At 33.5% G+C, this 19,809-nt stretch overlaps 1 protein-coding gene and 1 long non-coding RNA gene across 2 annotated transcripts; one reads left to right on the plus strand and one right to left on the minus strand.

Moving 5' to 3' along the window:
* The first annotated feature begins 4,287 nt into the window (after positions 1-4,287).
* Positions 4,288-6,285, plus strand: LOC136070681 (uncharacterized). Its single transcript, XR_010631917.1, has 2 exons — positions 4,288-4,658; positions 5,932-6,285. It is a non-coding gene; the product is annotated as an uncharacterized LOC136070681 (long non-coding RNA).
* Positions 6,286-12,774: 6,489 nt separating this feature from the next.
* LOC112013256 (putative receptor protein kinase ZmPK1) lies at positions 12,775-18,815 on the minus strand. Its single transcript, XM_065780968.1, is given in 14 exon segments — positions 12,775-13,039; positions 16,631-16,742; positions 16,745-16,816; positions 16,819-16,953; positions 16,956-17,051; positions 17,054-17,173; positions 17,176-17,302; positions 17,304-17,593; positions 17,596-17,680; positions 17,682-18,106; positions 18,109-18,141; positions 18,144-18,296; positions 18,299-18,352; positions 18,355-18,815. Coding segments are annotated over 14 exon segments (2,325 nt in total). The 5' UTR covers positions 18,713-18,815.
* Between the last annotated feature and the right edge of the window lie 994 nt (positions 18,816-19,809).

A 19,809-nucleotide genomic window follows, 5' to 3' on the forward strand; every position in this document is an offset into this window, starting at 1 on the left:
AAAAAAAAAAAAAAAAAAAAAAAAAAAACCACCACAGATTGGCCACAGATACTCAACAAACCTCAAAAAAAATTGACCACACATAACTCCATTCGAAAAAAGAAGAGATAACAAATGTAGACCCTAGGGATTGACCCTACGATTCGCTTGTCTCGGTTGAGGCAGAGCCCGCGGTCAAGCATGATGGAGGTGGCGTGTAGATCGCCATGTACTCGCCGTAGCGTGGGAATTGGACTGAGCTCTTTGCCTGGGGTCGGGCTTGGGTTCGAGTTTTGACTTTGGCTTTGGCTTAAGCTGTGGCTCAGGCTCTATCGGTGCTTCTCGTCTTCCATCAAGGGCAAGATTCGGAGAAAATCGTAGATCATACGTATTCGAGAAACGACGTTGCGGAAGTAACGCTGGTCTTCCATGCCTAGATCTGTGACTCAAACAAGCTTCGAGGAGTGTTGGTGGTGGGGCCGCCTCCGCGAAACGGTGAGGGTTGTTGTTGAGATATGGTTGGTGTTGGTGTTGGATCTGGCTCAAGTCGGGGTTTGTTGAGGATCAGTGGCTAATCTGAGGTGGTTTTTTTTTTTTTTTTTTTTTTTTAATTTCTGGGTTTGTGTTCTTGGATTTGGGTTTTTATTCTTGTTCAAGACACACTTAGATTTCAATTCATATGATTTTTAGTTTTTAATTATGTTTTAAAATTTTTTTTATTTAGTTAAAATTAATAAATTAATTTTTTTTAAATTTAGATGCTGACGTGGCATTTTTTAATGGCAAAAAACATTTTTTTATTATTAATTTAGGCCACGTGGACATTAATTTAGTATTATTTATTCTTGCCATTTGCCATGTCAGCTTTCTCCATTTCTAATGTAACGGTAAGGGCCAAAACGGGAAGCGTTTTTCAAGATAGGGACTAAAAGTAGTAAAAATAAAATGTAGAGACTAAAATGGGAATCGCCTGAAAATGTAGGGACTAAAAGGTGCTTTTCGCCTGTTTCTTTTTTACCAATGAGATGTTTCGACGATCAACTTTGAGTCTAAATTCGTAGAAAATTAAAACGCACTTTAGACCAAGGGGCATTCACATTGTTTAGCAAAAAAAAGCATTCACATTGACTTGTTTAGAATAAGAGATTATTTTCTAGTTAATCACTTTTAAAAGCACACGCATTTGATTTTTTATTCTAGATTCCATTTCATTAAAATAATTTTTTATTAGTATTTCCTCCACTTTTCAAAATACATTCACATTTTTTCAAAAAATAAATAATTAAGAGTTTAAGAAATGGTCCATCTTCTTTTACAGTATTTGACATCATGCTCTTAAGGTTTTTCTTTAAAATAGTTGTAGGGAGCTAAATTGCAGTTCTTCTCAATAATTTTTCCCTCACAATAATATGTGGGTGTTTTTTTTTTCAAAATTTTTTTTAAGGGTGGGCTGCTGAATTAAAAATTCTCCTAATTCTAATTAGACTTAGACCTGGAAAATGATGTACTAAGTTTAAATAGACCAGAATCAACTTGTCTTGATCTGTTATTGGGGAGCAAGATAAGTTGAGATGCCTCCCATGATTCATTACATCTGCTTGATTGAAGTGTGGAAAAGATACGATCAAAGATAAGATCTTTCTTCTTCTTCTTCTTCTTCTTCATTTTTTTTTTTTAATTTATAATTTTTTTAATTTTTTAATCTAATTTAATCATTTCTGTTGAAAGTTCTAAGCTATTGTTGTTGTGACTTTGCACTGTTATTCAACCAAGAGTACTAAACGTGTTTTTCGTCTCAACCTCCTAATGTGGATTATTTGACAGGTAAATTAGACATAAAGATTAAAGATGGATATGGATGTTGAAGATTGAGATTTTGAGCTCTCTCTCTTAATGTAAAAAGTCTACTACTGTCGTAGTTTTTTTATATTTTATTTTTATATATTTTTTAATCATTCAAGTCGAGGATTGTTATCATTTCAACCAAAAGAAAAAAAAAAAAGGGAGAGTTGAGGATTTTATCATCTGTTAAAAACAAGCCTCACTTGGATTGCCACATTTGACTTTCATAACCATTTTTTGTTCTTTTAAATAATAAAATTATTTATTTATATAAAAACCTCCAATTTATTTTCTCTTTGTTTCTATTACATGGCGTGTAGTGTTTCTATTTGATTTTAAAAAAAAAAATCATGTTTACCCAAAAAAAAAAAAAACCATATATGTTAGTTTGATGAGTTAGGGTGTTTTATTTTTAGGTTTAATTACTCTTTAGGTCCTCAACCTTTACCTCAATTTCATATCCTGTACCTCTTCTATTACAGCATTAGCAGAATCATCTTCATTCTTCTTCTTAGGACTTTTGCATTGGTTCTTAAAGTGACCTGTTTTCCCACAATTTCAGTATTGTACTTGTTGGCCTGATCTAGATTTACTTGTATTCCGATTAGTATTTTTGGATTTTGATTTGCCCCGATTTGAATTTCTGTTATTACCTCTGCCTCTTGTCTCAAGGTTTAGGACAGAACCAGATTCTGAGGTTTTACCTACATCTCTTCTGCGGATCTCCTCAGCCAGAATTAAATCTCGAATATCATTGTAGTTGAGCTTTTCCTTTCCTGTAGAATTACTTACTGCCATCCTCATTACCTCCCAACTGTTTGGCAAAGAAGCCAAGACGATCAGAGCACAAATCTCATCATCAAAATCAATTTCTACAGATGACAATTGATTTGTGATAGTGTTAAATTCATTCAGATGTTGTGCTACTGATGCATTCTCTGCCATCTTCAAATTGAACAGTTTCTTCATAAGATGCACCTTTTGTTTGCTGACGGCTTTTCATACATACCAGAAAAAGCCTTCATCAGATCTGCTGTGGTCTTCTCTTTTACAACATTGTGTGCAATAGACCTAGACAGAGTAACCTGATAACTCCCAGTACCTGTCTGTCAAGAAGAGCCCATTCATCAGCCTTCATCGCCTCAGGTTTTGTCCCCAAAGAGGCAAGTGCAATTTCCTCCCATAGAGATAATCTTCAATCTGCATCCTCCAATACACGAAGTCTGTGCCATCAAAGTTTTCTATTCCAGACGCCTTTCCTGCTTCCTCTGCCATTGCTTCCACTCAAACTTAACCCTAGGCTCTGATACCAATTGCTGGGAATTCAAACCGAAATTCCAACCTGTGAGAAAAAAAAAAAAAAAATAGAGAAAGCACACGTCAAAGAAAAACAATCACACGCACAAGACAGTATTTACGTGGTTCGGAAATTTGCCTACGTCCACGGAGTTGCAGGGATTTCACTATTATCAGGGAAAAAATACAAAGTGCGGCTACAATGTTTTTCTCTCTCTCTAAAAAACACAACAACAGTCACAAACCCTAATCACAAAAGCGGCTTTTATATCCTACGCACAGGATTACAATGGGCTACAAACAGGCTAAAAATTTAAATATAAACTAGGCTCCACAATGCCCAACAGTGGTAGCATGGTAATCTCCACCCACTACTTATCTCTTAGGTTATTTTATTTTATTATTATTTTAGACAATTTTTTATTTTATTTTATAAATAAAATTTTATGTTCAATTTCTTCTTTGTTTCTATGTATATATTTTTGTATATATTTTCGGTTTCTTATTATAATATTCTAATTGTTAACTAAAAAAATTAATTCTGCGCATAAAAAAAATGTATAACTAATCAATTATGCCACAAAAAAAAAAAAAAAGAAAAAGAAAAAAGAAGAAGATTAGTTATATTGAAGAAAATATATAAGGAAACTTGAATACAAATTTTTTTTTCAATAACTTTGTATCTTAAAAAGTAGGAAAAATATATTTAAATAAAAAATGACATAAAAAGTTAAATACAATTTTATTAATTAAATATTATAATATGAGAAAATGCCTCACATCTCATTTTCGCCTTAGGCCCTACAATGTATTGAGCTGGCCTTGCCTCTTAAGATTCAGTCATATAGCTATTTAACTAAAAAATACACTTTAATTCCATAAGAAAAAATCCACATTTCAAAATCTTAAAAAAGAAGCAAATGAGCAACACCTAAGAGCAGTAGCAATAATGGCACTAAAAATCTAAAAAGCTATTTTTAGCACCATTACATATAAAAAAGAGGGTTGCAATAGTGGAGCTAAAGGTAAAAATTTTACCTTCATTGCTGCAGTGCACAACTACATATGGCTGTGCACTGTAGCTGAGAGTTAAAAAGAAAAGAATAACTTTTTATTCTCCAACCAATTAAAATAATATATGTTCCTTTGTTTTTTTCTATTCTTTTATTCTCCAACGGGCAAGCCCTCAGACAAAACACTCTCAACTCTCTCAACTCCCTCAAACTCACTCTCTCAAACTCTCACCTCTCTGTATCACCGCCACCGGCCCAACTCGTCCTCAATGTCACCGGCCCACCGAAGCTAGATGTCACCGGCCCGCCAACTGACCCACTTCGTCAAAATCGCAAGCCAACCTAAGCCCCAAGCAGCTGATCCACGCCTTAGACCTATGCCTCCGATCTGCCGCCAATCCATGCCTCCGACCCATCTCGGCCTTCTCTGATGCTCTCAACTCTTTCAAACTCACTCTCTCAAACTCTCACCTCTCTGTCCTGCCACCGCCGCCGCTGATCCACGCCTCCAACCCGACTTGCCTTCAGGTGAGTTGTCTTTGTCTTCTTCATCTACATGCTTGGGATTTTTGATTTGGGTAATTGGAATGATAAATTTATAATATTTGTTGAATCTAATGATAAATCGTTGAGGATTGGAATGTATTGGGACTTTTTGTTTGTAGGAATTTATGTTTTTAATTTTTAAATGTTAGTTTGGGAATTTTCTGTGTGCAGGGAAGGCTACAATTTTTTTTTTTTTTTTTTGGTTTCTGTTTTTGCTTCTTGCTGATTTTCTATTTGTTGATTTTAATTTATTTGCATAGTTCACGAATTTTGGCTCAATGGTAAGTAATTGCAAGCAAATAATATTGTGGGTTGAAATTTATTGTTAAAAAATATTGTCGGTTCTTAATTTAAATAGTCTCAACAAGGCATGGAATTTGATTTCAAATCTCCTATTGATTCTATGTAAAATAAAGAACCATTCAATCAAATTGATTGCTAGTGTTAATTATTAGATATTTTTTTCTTTCACATGGCATGTGGTTGTGGCTTTGGTTGCTTTTTAGTAAATAATAAATAAAAAACTATAGAATAATTTATGATTGGTACATATATATATATATATATATATATATATGTCATGTTCTATAAATAAATACTTCAAAAACTAAAATATAAAAATGAGGGCAAGTTGTAGAATTGGTCAAATAGTTTGTGCATTTATTCATTTTCCGTGAAAGGAGATATTTTGTCTGATTCTGAACAAGAAATTTAATTGTAAAATGATTAATTAAACCAAATTATTTTAGAAATAAGTAAGTAATTTACTGGTTCCAGCTTTTTCTTTGAAGCAGACAATACATGCTGAGGTGGGTTACTTCCCAACACATATAATAAAGTCTTGGTGTTGTCTTATATAGTGGTTGTAAGTCACTTCTTAAGATGTAAAGTCTTAACTGCTCTTGATGTGTGATGAAATCACAATCTAGTGCATGTTGGTTTTCATGACTGGTGAATCTTTGGAATTAATTTACGAGGAATTGATTTTTTGATTTGAAATTCTTACAAACAAACTTGAATTATGAATTCTAGTTTTAATGAGAAATTGTTAGTTTGGTTTTGAGATGCTCAAAAATAAATTTGTTGTTTTCTTTATCAGTAGGATTAAGCTACATGTCAAATTAAGTATGCATAATCATGTTTTGTTGTTATACTTCTAAGTATTTTAAGTTTTGATATAAATGTTAGTTTGAGAAATTTCTGTGTACATGTTTTTTTTTTTTCTAATTTATATAGTATTGGTCTTTACTTTCAGTTTGCTTGGAAGTATATTGTTGTTTCTAATTTTATGGAGTCACGTAGAGACCTAACAAAGTGATGGATTTATGGCATACATTGAGAGTTATGGACGCATTAGAGACCGAAAAATTCATTCTCAACTCTAGTTGGACCTCATTGAACATTTATGGCAATTGCAAGGTGAGTTGTAGGAATTTCCTTTTTTATATGTTGAGAAGCATGAGTCATAGGAACTTGTGTGAGTGTGTGAGTTTTATTGTAATTTGGTTTGAGTTATGTATGTGAGTAATCTATGGACTACATTGTTCCAGCTATAACATGTGTTCTATTTTATATGTTTTCTTATAAAGTTCCTCCATTTCATTGTTCATATTGCTCCAAGATTGCTTCCAGACAATTGAGACGATCGTTTTAGTCAAAGATAAATTTGTATATATATATATATATAATTTGGTATTAAAAAAAATAATGTTGTTATACTAGACGATAATAGGCTATCATGACGATTGATAAATTGTTTTAGTAAAAAAAAAAATGTATAAGTATAATTTGGGCTTGAAAAAATCACTTGTTAATACTAGACGATTATTTGCTATCATCTAGCGGCGGCGGTGGTGGCAGCGGTAGCGGTGGCGGTTGCGGTGGTTGTGATTGTTGTTTATTATAGTGGATATATTATTTTATTGTAGTATATATATTATTTTATTATAATGTTTATATTATTTTATTGTATTAAAAGCTAAAATAGATCCACTGTTGCTGGATGTTTTATAAAATGAGTAGGTAAAATAAATAAAGTAACTTTTTGTGGTGTCAAATAGCTAAATTTTTAGCTCCACTACTGTAAATGCTCCAAGTACTATATTTAAGTCTTGCTAGATAGACTTATACAGGTGATGCTCCCCATAATTGATACTTGTGCTTGGCTTGGGTTCAAATTAGCTTGTGTTTATTTGGCAATAAATATGGCTAGAGGAGCTTCAAAAGCCTTTGGGAATTGTAGTTCCACACGGCAACATAGTTGAGAAAGCAGGGAAGGATTGGGACTTCAGGATATAGACTAGTCACCATTAAACAATCTTTGCTAATAAATCTTTTCTTTACTAAAATTCTTTATTTAAATCCATATTTTAATCTATTGAACAGGTCGTGTACTTTAAAAAACTGTAGATTTATAGATACTTCTTCTATTTTGTTGGTTAACACTGAACACACAGCTTGTTCAGTATGGCCTTAGCTTTTATATTTTAACAAAAGGTCCAGAATCTAGACTCTAGACTAGAATAATCTTTTTAATGGACTGGGCTGCTTGAACAAATGATTCATTCGGCTAGACATGGTTTGAAAATCTAAGGTAAAGCCATTGTTTCTCCTCTGGGCTTGCAAAGGAAAGAGATAAATTTATAAATCTTATACAGGCTGCTTAGACAATTCATATTGTAACAAGCTTTGCTGCTTATATGGTCAATCTAGCGAGTTCAGATGTGAGAAAACCCCCTTTCCGCACCTTGATGTACAAAAGAAACATTTTGGAGAACGGATACAAATTTGATGGATAAATTTAAAATATCTCAAACTTAATGGACCAAGATGAAAAAAAACCCTAAACTTTAATGATTAACGTTGCAATTTAGCTTAAAAACTCTTTTATTTATGTTTGGTGGTACCAAATAATTTATTTTCTATCACACACATACAAACTTTAAAACATACTTTCATATTACTAAAAGTTACAAACTTACATAATTAAGTAATATTATTTACCTGTTTCTCAAAAAAAAAAGAAGTAATATTATTTAAGCTTAAATATATTGTTGGTATAAAAAACGTAGCAAATTAGTGAATTTAGTCTCTAAAGTTTGTAGTGGGTTCCAGTAAGTTCAACTGGTAAAATCTTTAATGGTTGAATAAGAGATCTGGGGTTTAATATCTGTTTATACCAAAAACTGATTGGTGTCTTGATCTAATGATAAAGAGTTATCATCAGGAGTGGACTCTAAAATTTGTAATATACATTACAGTCTAGCCCAATAGACTTAATCTTAATGAGTTAATGTCCTATTATTTGTACTATACATTTCTTACTCTACAAGTTTGTAATATATATTACAGTCTAGCCCAATAGACTTAGGCTTAATGCGCAAGGGCGGCTCTACAGCCAGCCCAGGGGGTTCAAATGAACCCCCTGGGTTTGGCCCCAAAAAAAAAAAAAAAAAAATAGAGAGAGAGAGAGAGAGAATTTTTTTTTTTGACCCTTAAAATATAATTTTGAACACCCTGAATTTAAATTTTGTTAAACTCAATTGAAATAAACTTGAAATATGACCATATTAGTGCTATTTTCACAATATTTTTACAATAAAGGTTAAGTGACAAATTGTAATTGACTTTTTATTTAATCCATAACTGACATCATTTTTTTACATACATTTAACAACTTGACATCTAGATTTATTGCATAAATGTTTGTCAGTAGCACTACTCTTAAAATTGCTCATTTGTTAAAAAATAAATAAACCTCTCTCTGAACTTGGCTTACTTTACTGTTGATGGTAGAATGAAACTGTTTTTTTTTGCACTTTACTTCTTCATCAACAAAAAAATACACCACTTGTATAACCAACTGATCTGTATTTACATCTATGATTCTTTTTCATTCTCTCTTTCTCCCTTCTATATTTCTTTCTATTAATCAAGTAGTTTGATAAGTGTTCTACAGTTTTTTCGAGTCAAAAAAGTCTTTTAATGCTGCTCCAATTCCAAGAGAATGACCACATATGTGGTTAAAATCCATAAACTTCAAAAGTAAAATCTTATATAAGTTACTATTTATTTTCTTTAGTTTAACGTTTACTCTCAAACCTACTCTTAAGTGTGTTTCTATTTTTTTTTATCATATATTTTTATTTAATTGATATTACATATGATTATAATAAATTATTATTAATTTGACAAATATTATGATTAGTTATTTATTTATATGCATTATATGTTGTTTTCTTACCGATCTTTAAACTATTAATCATTTTTTTAAACTATTTTACAATATAGTTGTATTGTATACTATTTAGAATACTGTGTTACATTATTGTATGTAATATGACAATTGTATATACAATATATATATATATATATATATTAATCATTTTATTTTTTACTCCCCCACAACAAAATCCTAGCTCAAGACACTATTGACCCCCCTAAAAGCAAATCCTGGAGCCGCCATTGTTAATGAGTTAATGTCCTATTATTTGTACTATACATTTCTTACTCTACAGGACTAGCCTATTTGCATGAGTTAGGCTTGATCACAATTAATCCCTTATATGATATGGTCAAATTAAAGCTGACACATTATCATTCCACATAGACAACAAGCAATCACTTAGAGTTTGTTAGGTACCAAGATTGACCTCTTAAAATTTCTTAGGGACTAAAAGTGACTATTTAAAGTTTTTAAGCATCAAAGGTGATTATTGTAAGGGGAAATTACACTTTGCTCACCTGTAGTTTGCCCAAAAAACACTTTGCCTACTTGTAGTTTAAAAATTGACATTTTACCCATCTGAGGTAAGCTTTGTTTGTCTTTAGTACCTACCTTTGTTAAAAACATGGGTAAATTTGTATTTTTGTTACCTTTTTATGTCTCCCTCCTCTCAAAACATAAAAAACTAAAAAAATCAAGAGAAAAGAAGATCTAAAAGCTATGCTTTGTAAAAATTAAAACCTAACTTAAAGGGAGACTAACTTATAGGTTTTGTGTTATCTTATAAAAATTATCCCTTTCCGAGTTTCTGAAGTTGGCATCAATTACAAGTTAGTAGGAGGATAACAAAGCTTCAAACCCAAAAATAATAAAAGAAGTTCAAGAAAACCAAAAACAAAAAAGGCCGACACAAACACCGAAAACACTCATCATAAGACTTGGGATTAGAATTTAAGGAAACCAAAATGAAAACCAAAAGATTTCCTTGAGAGGATTTCCTAATCTATGACCTTATAAACCAAAGTCAATCCCACCAACCTTCCACCTTTCTTGGAGCTGTTGTTAAAGTAAAGACAAATCCAATTCTCCAAACCTAGTAACCCCTCTTGTACAAAGCCTTAAAACACAAGATTAAATAAAAACCCAGAAAGCCAAAACATGAAAAAAAGCAACATTTCATTGCAATGAGTGAGTCAAGGGCGTGAACTGGGCAGAGTGCTTATGAGCAACGACCCATTAGGACAAGTCAAGCATGGACTAACTCTACCTAGAAAAGAAGATCTAAAAGGAATTTTGAAAAAAGGAAACCATTGTTTTGGTATTGTACCTGAAGAGAAGCGTGGAACCTAAGGAGAATCAAAGAGGGTTGGTGAGGAAAAATCTGGTGCCAAAGGCAAAAAAGGATTAGAATTTAGGAAGAGAAGGTAAAGGTGGTGGTAAGGTGGTGGTTTATATGAAAAGAGAGATTTTTCACATAACTTCTATTAAAATCTAGAAGTTGTAGTTATTTCACAACCACATTCACATTCACATTCAGAGCTATAGTCAAAAGTTGTTATTAATAAAAAAAAAAAAAAAAAATCTAAAAGTTAGGTTTTAATTTTTACAAAAACTAGCTTTTAGATCTTCTTTTCTTTTGATTTTTTTTTTTTAGTTTTTTTTTTTTATAAATATTTTGAGAGGAGAGAGACATAAAAGAGCAGTAAAAATACAAAATTACCCTTATTTTTAACAGAGATGTTAACGGCAGACAAACAGAGTTTATCTCGGGTGGATAAAAGAGCTATAGTCAAAAAGTTGTTATTAACAAAAAAAAAATCTAAAATTTAGGTTTTAATTTTTACAAAACCTAGCTATTAGATCTTCTTTTCTTTTGATTTTTTTTATTAGTTTTTTTTTTTATATTTTGAGAGGAGAGAGACATAAAAGAGCAGAAAAAATACAAAATTACCTTTATTTTTATCAAAGGTGGGTAATGGGAGACAAACAGAGTTTACCTTGAGTGGATAAAGTGCCAATTTTTAAACCACAGGTGAGCAAAGTATTTTTCGGACAAACAATAGGTGGGCAAAATGTAATTTCCCTTTATTGGATATTTTAAGGACTAAAATTGCCAAAATACTAAACTTTAAAAATCAAGAGTATATTTTAACTAATTTTTTTTATCATATTATTGAAGTTTTATTATTTGGAAAGGATGAAGTAGAATTATCTAATAATTGAGGAATTGAATTTGCTCTCGTCGTTTATTAAACGAATGCAAAATAATAATTGTCTTCCTTTATTTTGACTAGTGAAGTTTTAAATTAGCTACTATTTATCATGGTACATTTAGTAAATCATTGATAGGCAACACTTACGCATTATTATGCAGGTATATGACTAGGATTTTCCAAGATGCTTGGATACCTTCTGACAGTGGTAAGGTTTCCTCTCAAACTGATCTTGATTCGGATGCAACTGTAGCTATGCTCATCAACCCGGTCACCGGTTGGTGGGACACTCATCTAATTGACCGCCACTTCTACCCACTGGATGCAAAACTCATTAAATCCCTCCCTCTGTGTTCAATCCCTCAGCCTGATGTGCTGATTTGGCTGAAGGAGAAAAGAGGTCTTACTTAGTCAAATCAGGTTACAAGCTTCTGTGTGAGTGGCAGAATGAGGAGCTGAACCAACCTCAAATTTCCTTGACTGAAAGGAACTTTTGGAGCAGCATTTGGAAGATAAAAGTCTCGGGAAAGATAAAGCATTTTATCTCGAAAGCATGTTCTAATTCATTACCGACGAAGGAAAATTTGTTGAAGCGGAAAATTGTACAAGATTCACTGTGTCAACGTTGTTCAAATGGCTCAGAGAACGTGGTACATTCGTTGTGGAGTTGTGATGATTTAAGGGAAGTTTGGAGCGGGGAGTTTGGGTGGGTGTACGGATCAGGAGTTCAATGGACCTCTTTCTTTGAGCTTTTGAAGTTCGTTCAGACAAAGCCACACTCAGTCGCTCTTTTTGCAGCTACAACGTGGTCTGTTTGGTATCACAGAAATAAGCTCCGGTTGGGTGAAGCTACCATCCCGTTGGGACAGATTAGGAGATTTGCTCGAGATTATATTTGTGACTTTAAAAATATGACTAGTATGCCTTTTGCCTCAGTTCGCACAGCCCCTCAAAGATGAAATCCACATGCAGATGATGTGTGGAAGATAAACTTCGATGGCGCAATGTTTGGTGAGTCCGATGAAGTTGGAATAGGTGTGGTTATTCGAGATTGCAAGGGTGAAGTTAAGGCTGCCATTTCCGAGAAGATTAAGAAGCCTCCAACTGTGGATGTACTTGAGCTGCTGGCTGCCAAGAAAGCGATGTCTTTTTCACTCGAAACAGATACTACTCGGGCTGTGCTTGAAGGAGATTCTGCTTCAGTGATCAAAGTGATTTAGCTTGGTGGTTGGGAGTTCGCGCAGGGGGGTCACCTCATTCACGATATCTCTACTTTAAAAAACTCTTTTCAGAGTATTTCTTTCTCTCATGTAGTATGACAAGGTAATGCAGTTGCATATGCCTTAGCTCAGAGAGCTAGACGGTCTTTTCCTTTATCTATCTGGGTGGAGCATGTTCCACAGGACATTGTATCTTTCTTTTTGCATGACCTTCGGTTTTCTTAATATAAAGCAGTAGCATGGTTTCTCAAAAAAAAAAGAAAAAAAGAAAAAAAAAAAATGCAGGTATATGACTAGTTTAATGATAAAGTTAAAAACACACACACACACAAACACACTTATTTCACTTCAGAATGCATGCCAAATGCCAGCCCAAACGTATAGGATATACTCCAATTTATTGGATAATTATTCTCACTCTCAGCTATGCTTGCTAGCTTTTATGAATCTCTTTTTTGGCCTAATAGCATCTCAACTACTTGGCTCATGGTAGGTCTTGCATCTTTGTCTTCTGCTACACGTTGTAGAGCAACCCCAACCAAAGTTTCCATCTTGCCAATGTCATATTTGCCTTCCAACATTGGATCAACAATTTCTTCAATTGAGGAAATATTTGCATCCAACATTGGATTCATCTTCTCCCTCAACAACGTTACTAGCCTTTTGTGCCCTACGTCCCCTCCATCATCTATAGCATGGACACTCCTTGATGGACCCTTTCCAGTTACTATTTCCAACACCATACAAATGAATTTTTCAACCCTTCACTTTTCCACCCCCAACCAAACTCAAATAAGGGAAACTAAAATCTCTTCTATATTCCCACTTTTTCATTCCCTCCCACTTTTCCATCCCCTAACTAGTTGAACCCTTTAAACAGGGAGGATAGAAAATGGGGGATAAAAAAGGGATTTTGGGGTTGTTTGATTGGGGTGGAAAGTTGGAGGGATTTTAGTAGGGCTCATGTATTTTCGCCCCAAGCCCACTAAAATGTTCTCTCTAACTGGAGAGAAAACTTAATTGACTTTGTTGCAGCTGAGTCAATACTTTTTTGTCCCTCTTTTCTAATGTTGAAGAAGAAAACAATAGTCATCTCTCTCTCTCTCTCTATCATTTTTTCTCTCAATTTTTTCCTCATTCTTTTTGTCATTTTCTGCTTGTTCTTTTCCAATTCTCTCTTCTTTTCTTTTTCTAATACTATTTTCTTGTTTTTCTTTTTGGTTGTTTTTGTTGATGCCATATACCCTTTTTCCCCCCTTGATTTTATTTTTTTTTGGCATGTTTAGTATCCATCTTTGTGCTAATTTTTTCCCCATTATTTTTTTTAATAAATGTAATAAATATAATAACAATGAAAAAAAATAAAGTTTTAATTTTATAAAATGTTATTTTATTAATTTTAATTTATAAATAAATAATATTTTATTACAAATAAAAAGTATTTCTTCTATACAATGAAATAAGGATATAATAGTAAATTTAGACAAACCACATTTTCAATCATCCTATTTTTCTTCTCAACCAACAAATAAGTTTTTCATCCCTCAAATTTTCCATCCCCATCAAAAGACAAATGAAGGAAACTTTTATTTACTAGAAATTCTTTATTTAAATCCATATTACAATCTATCGAATTGGTAGTGTACTTTAGAAATTGTAGATTTATAGGTACTTTCTATTTTGTTGGTTAACACTTAATACATAGTTTATAAATGGGTTTGGCTTTAGCTTGTAAGCGAGCTATAGCTGCGTTTTTTAAACGTGACTGTAGCTCCTAAAAACGTAGCTATAGGTCCATTGGTCTATAGCCGCATTTGCCTATACACTGTGATTATAGGTCCGACAGGTCTATAGGCGCGTCTTTAAAAACGCAGTTATAGGGTGTACATTAGCCATATTTAAAAAATGCCTATAGATCCTCAACCTACAGCCGCATTTTAAAAACGCAGCTATAGGATTTTTATTATTATTTTATTTAATTTATTATTTATTTTTATAATTTGGTTATAGCCATGTTTATAAAACACGGCTATAGGCTTGCTTTTTTTTTTTTTTTTTTTTTTTTTTTTTTTTTTTAATTCTTGGGCAAATCACTAATTCTGTCTACAATATTCAACCTGTTTACATTCAAACTAACATATCAAAATAATATATTATATATATACATTCACATTAATACAACAACATTCTTGTCTACAATATGCGTTCATGATCAGCCAAAAAGAATACAAAAGGATTTGATCAATACCCATAGATAGTCCTCATCAATCATCAAAATCATCATTGTCATACTTAGGTACTGTTTCTTAGGTTCCAACTTAAGATTCAACTATGTGGCTTTTTTCTCATGGGATGGAAATGTATTTTTAATTAAATAATGCCATATGACTGAATCTTTAGAGGGGATCTAAGAAGTATCATCTAAGTACTGTATTTAAGTTTTGCTCTTAATAAAAGTCGAGAGTCTAGACTCTAGACTATAATAACCATTTTAATTGACTGGGCTGCTTGAACAAATCATTCATGTGAAAATCTAGGCTAAAGCCTACCTCCTCTGGGCTTGCATAGAAGAGAGAAATTTAAAATCTTATTTAGGCTTGGGCTGCTTAGAAATTCATATTGTAACAGTGCAAATTCGCGTAAAAACTCTCTTATTTATGTTACAAACTTACATTTACTTCAAGTGTGGCTGCTGAGTTGGGGGCTGTGAAGGATATATAGAATTAGTCTTTGCATTTTCTTAATTTGGAGGCAGTGGAAATTGAGCTAGATGCTTAGATTATTGTTGATCTTCTTAAAGACCCTGATGGGCCAGATCTTGCTAACAATTCTGATGTTACTATTTTGGTTGATTGCAGGGAAAGTCTTAAGGAAAATTCCTCAAGTTAGGATCTCTCACTGCTATAGGAAGGCTAACAAGTATGTTGATGCACTTGCCTGACGGGATGTCCACTATGCTTAGGATTTGTTTTGTTTTATGAGCCTCCTTTTGAAGACTGATGTGTATTTTGTTACTTAATTTGGACTGTGTTTGTACATTGTATGAATGTTGGTTTCCTTATTGATGGGAGCTAGCTGCCCTCCTTAATAATATTGTCCTTTTTACCCAAAAAAAGGAAAACAAAATTACATAATTAAGTAAATACTATTTACGCTTCAATATATTGTTGGCCTTCAAAATTTAACATATTAGTGAATTTAGTCCCTAAAGTTTGTTAGTATATATTACTGGCTCAATATTTTGTTACCTGTAGTATAAATTACTTGCCTTACATTCCGTTTACTTGTGCTACACATATATCATAAATAATTACATAAAAAGGTAGTTTCCCTGCACAATTCTTGACACAAAAATATTAATAGATTATTCTTTCTCTCCTCTCCCTCTCTCTCTCTCTCTCCTCTCTCTCTCTCTCTCTACATTAATTTATTAATAAAGTTTAAAGTGATCATATTTAATCCCTTATATGACATGGTCAAATTAGAAGTTGACACATTATCATTCCACAAGACAACAAGCAATCACTTAGAGTTTGTTAGGGTCCAAGATTGACCTTTGTAAATTTTTTTGGGGATTAAAAGCAACTATTTTAAGTTTGTTAAGGATTAAAAGTGATCAATTTAAATTTTAGTGACTAAATTGCCAATATTTAAACTTTAGAGACAAACAATCTATTTTAACCTAAATTTTTATCATATTATTGAAGTTTTATTTTAAGAGAATTCAAACAGAGACTTTACTGAATCACATTGTTGCAGGTACATGACTAGTTTAAAGGGAAGATGCAAGCTAATGAAAAGGGTAAATAAATTATAAAAAAAAAAACCACACAAACACGCACACTTATTTCGCAAGGAAGTGCATGCTAAATGCAGCCCAGTATGTTGAACTATAGGAGAGAACCAGGTTCACAACTATGCTTACTTTATTATTATTATTATTTTGATAACACAACTATGCTTGCTTTATGAAATAAATTTTGAAGTCACTTGACATATTATATTAGTAGGCATGAGATTGCACTCGTTATATGTAACACCATCACTAACTTTTTCTTGGAGTAAGAGCATCTCAACTACTTGGCTCATGGTAGGTCTTACATCTTTGTCTTCTTCTACGCATTGTAGAGCAACCTGAACCAAAGCTTTCATCTCAAATATGTTGTATTTACGTTGCAACATTGGATCAATGATCTCTTCAAGTAAAGAAGTATTTGCAGCTGCTTTATTCATTTTTCCCTCACCCATGTAACCAGCCTTTTGTGCTCTGCCACCACCATCATCTATAGCATGGACACTCCTTGATGGATCCTTCCGGTCACCATTTCCAGAACAACAGTTCCATAGCTATAAACATCCACTTTGGAGGTGATAGGTAGATTGAAAACCCACTCTGGAGCCATATAACTCGGGTTCCTCTTATCTTTGAGAAGCTTGAATTCTTAAGGACACCTCTATTTTGTAATTTGGATAGGCCAAATCTGCCACCTTTGGTTGATAAGTTGAGTCCAAAAGTATATTTTGAGGTTTTACATCGCAATGTAAAATCCAGTCCAAGCAATCCTCATGCAAATAGGCTAGGCCCTTTGCAGTGCCCATGATAATTTTGAACCTTTTTTCCAATCAAGTACATTGACTGAGAGGTTATCTGCTAAAGAACCATGCTCCATGTACTCATACACCAAAAGCCTGTGCTTTTCCTCTGCGCAATACCCCACATCTCTATTAGATTCATGTGGTTAATCCTTCCAATGATGGTTACTTCAGCTAGAAATTCACCTTCTCCTTGGCTGGCTTCATTAAGATGTTTGATTGCGGCAACTCGATTGTCAGACAACACCCTTTGTAGACAATTCCTCCTGCACCTCTTCCAATCTCCTCACTAAAACTCTTTGTGGCCTTTTTTAGTTCTGTATATGTAAATTTTCTGAATCCAATGGCAGCACGATCATAGGCTTGCTTGGCAACACCTAATTTTCTGTGTTTTCATGAGAAGAAACCACGCCAGAAAGAAAGAGATGATTTCAAGTCCACCCACTCCACAAGCAAACCAGAGCATGAATTTCTCTGTGCTCTTTTTACCGCTTGGTAGTGTACCATCACCTGGGCAATTTAAATTGAATTCTTCTAGAGGATTGTGGTGGGACAAGATATAGCTTTTTGGTAGTTTCAGATAGACGTCTCCATTTAATTCTGGCGAGCGATACCCATTTAGCAATCGTGTCTTAGGATAACATTTTGAATAACCAGCCTCCTTGTAAAGTTGTATTCAAACGCTATGCAATCACACGCTGCCAAACATAGATCCCTACATTGATCAAATGTGTAATTGAGGAGTTCCCAAAATCATTCCGTAATACGAGTAAAAGTCAACATGGGATAACATCAGAAACCCCGACTCATTTTCCTTGCAAGAGAGTTCAACTTCGAGTTCACAGCCATCAGCCCAATCGCTACGATTTTTCATCTTGTATCCTGATGGGCAGGAACATTTCCTGCCATAACCAATAACGTAACTGCAAAAACTGTTAGCCCCACAAGCACCAGCAATGATGCAAGGTCTCTGAATGGCTTGCCATGAAACAACCCAACTCTGCCTCTCCTCTTCCCAACTGTACAATCGAATATTACCATCGTAATCAAGTGTCAATCTTCTATGAAGCATTGCTCCATAGTCGGTTGACATAATGGTAAAATCATCGGATGGACTTAAATTCCCTAAGGAATTAAAGACAAGTGTGCTACTATTGTAATCTTCGAGCCCTGAATAAACCAATAAATATCAGAAACATCAAGGCCATTATAAAAAAGCGAAGAAGGTTATCGTTGTTGAAGGAAAGCTCATAGAAACCAGAGGAAAAGTTGGTCTGGCTTCTTGAAGAGACAAGCTTTGTTTTTCTAGTGAGAAGTTGTTGAGGAAGAAGGGTATCTGTAGGGAAGTCAAAGCTTTGCCACAAAACATACCTTCCTTGTCACATAGAACAAGATTACCGGTGTCATTGAGAAATAATGGACTGAGGAGAGTGAGACAGTGTTTGTGGCCCAAACGGTGACATTTAACTTAGTGGCATCAGTTAAGATGAGATTGCCAGTATCGAAGAGAGAGAGCTTTGAGTGCTTTCCATTAACTGGGTTGTCACGGTTTGCCATCCAAACTACGGTGCGTGAGTTGCTAAACCAAATGGCAAAGCAATAGGCATTATCACCCACGGAATAAAAGCCAGCAGAGAAGTCGCCATTTGGTGATATTAGAATATCTGGTTTCTCTACAAATAGGGATGTACCTGTATTGAATCTGCTGATAACGACTATTGGTGAAGCTGAAAGTGGGAAAGAAAATACGAAAGAGAGTAGAAGGAAGAAGGGTGGCGAACCCATGAGAGGTATTGGGCAAGGCAAAGCTAGAACGCAATTAATTTCTATTTAAAAACGACAAAGACTATTCCTACCGAAAAATTTTCTTCAAAAATTATGATGCAGAGGGTAGACTTGAAGCACAATGGTACAACATTTTGGACTTTAAACCATGATTGCTTTTTTGGGTTAATGAGATGTACTGTTTCAATTTTGAATCTAAATTCATAGTCAGCAAAATTAGAACGCGTTTTAGAGGCAAGAGCACTCACATTGTCTTGTCTATATTAGGCTAGCTAATCATCTCTAAAATATGATATTCTATTCTATTTAAATATGAAAAATGCTAAAAAACATTACAAATTTTAGGGGATGTGTAAGAAATGTGATGTGTGGGTGTTTTCTTTTTTTTCTAAGGGTGGGCTGCTAAATTAAAATTCTCCTAATTGAATTAAAGTTAGATATGAAATTAGGTGGCGTTTGATTGCGTCTGCGTTTTCACGCAGACGCGTTTCAGCCTTTTTTTTTTTTTTTTACAGCGCCTACATGACGCAACTTTACTAAGTTCAAATAGACCAGAGTCAACTTGTCTTGATCTGGTAGTGGGGAACAAACTAAGTTGAGAGATGCCTCCAAGATTCATTACATCTGCTTGATTGAAGGGTGGAAAGATACGACCAAGATAAGATCTTCTTCTTCTTTTTTATTTTTATTTTTATTTTATTTTATTTTTATTTTATTATTATTATTTTTTAATGTAATCATTTCTGTTGAAAGTTCTAAGTTATGCTGATGTGACTTTGCACTGCTATTTTTTGCTGCTGTGACTTTCTACTGTTATTCAACAATGTACTGAACGTATTTTACGTTTCAAGTCCTAATGAGGATTATTTGACAGGTAAATTAGACATAAAGATGGTTATGGATATTGAAGAGTGGGCTTATTGGATTTAGTGTTTTCTATCCACAATTACTCTATTTTCATCCCCATAAATTAAAATTGGTAGGTTTCATGGCGTTTGGTTTATTTGGATGTGTTTTCAGTTTTTTATTTTCATTTTTCAATTCTCGTTTTTTGAGTGATAGTTATGAAATTGAAAAAAAAAATTTTAGGTATTTTA

The sequence above is a fragment of the Quercus suber genome, unplaced genomic scaffold (assembly GCF_002906115.3).
Source record: "Quercus suber isolate HL8 unplaced genomic scaffold, Cork oak 2.0 scaffold_252, whole genome shotgun sequence".
NCBI classification, from domain to species: Eukaryota; Viridiplantae; Streptophyta; class Magnoliopsida; order Fagales; family Fagaceae; genus Quercus; species Quercus suber.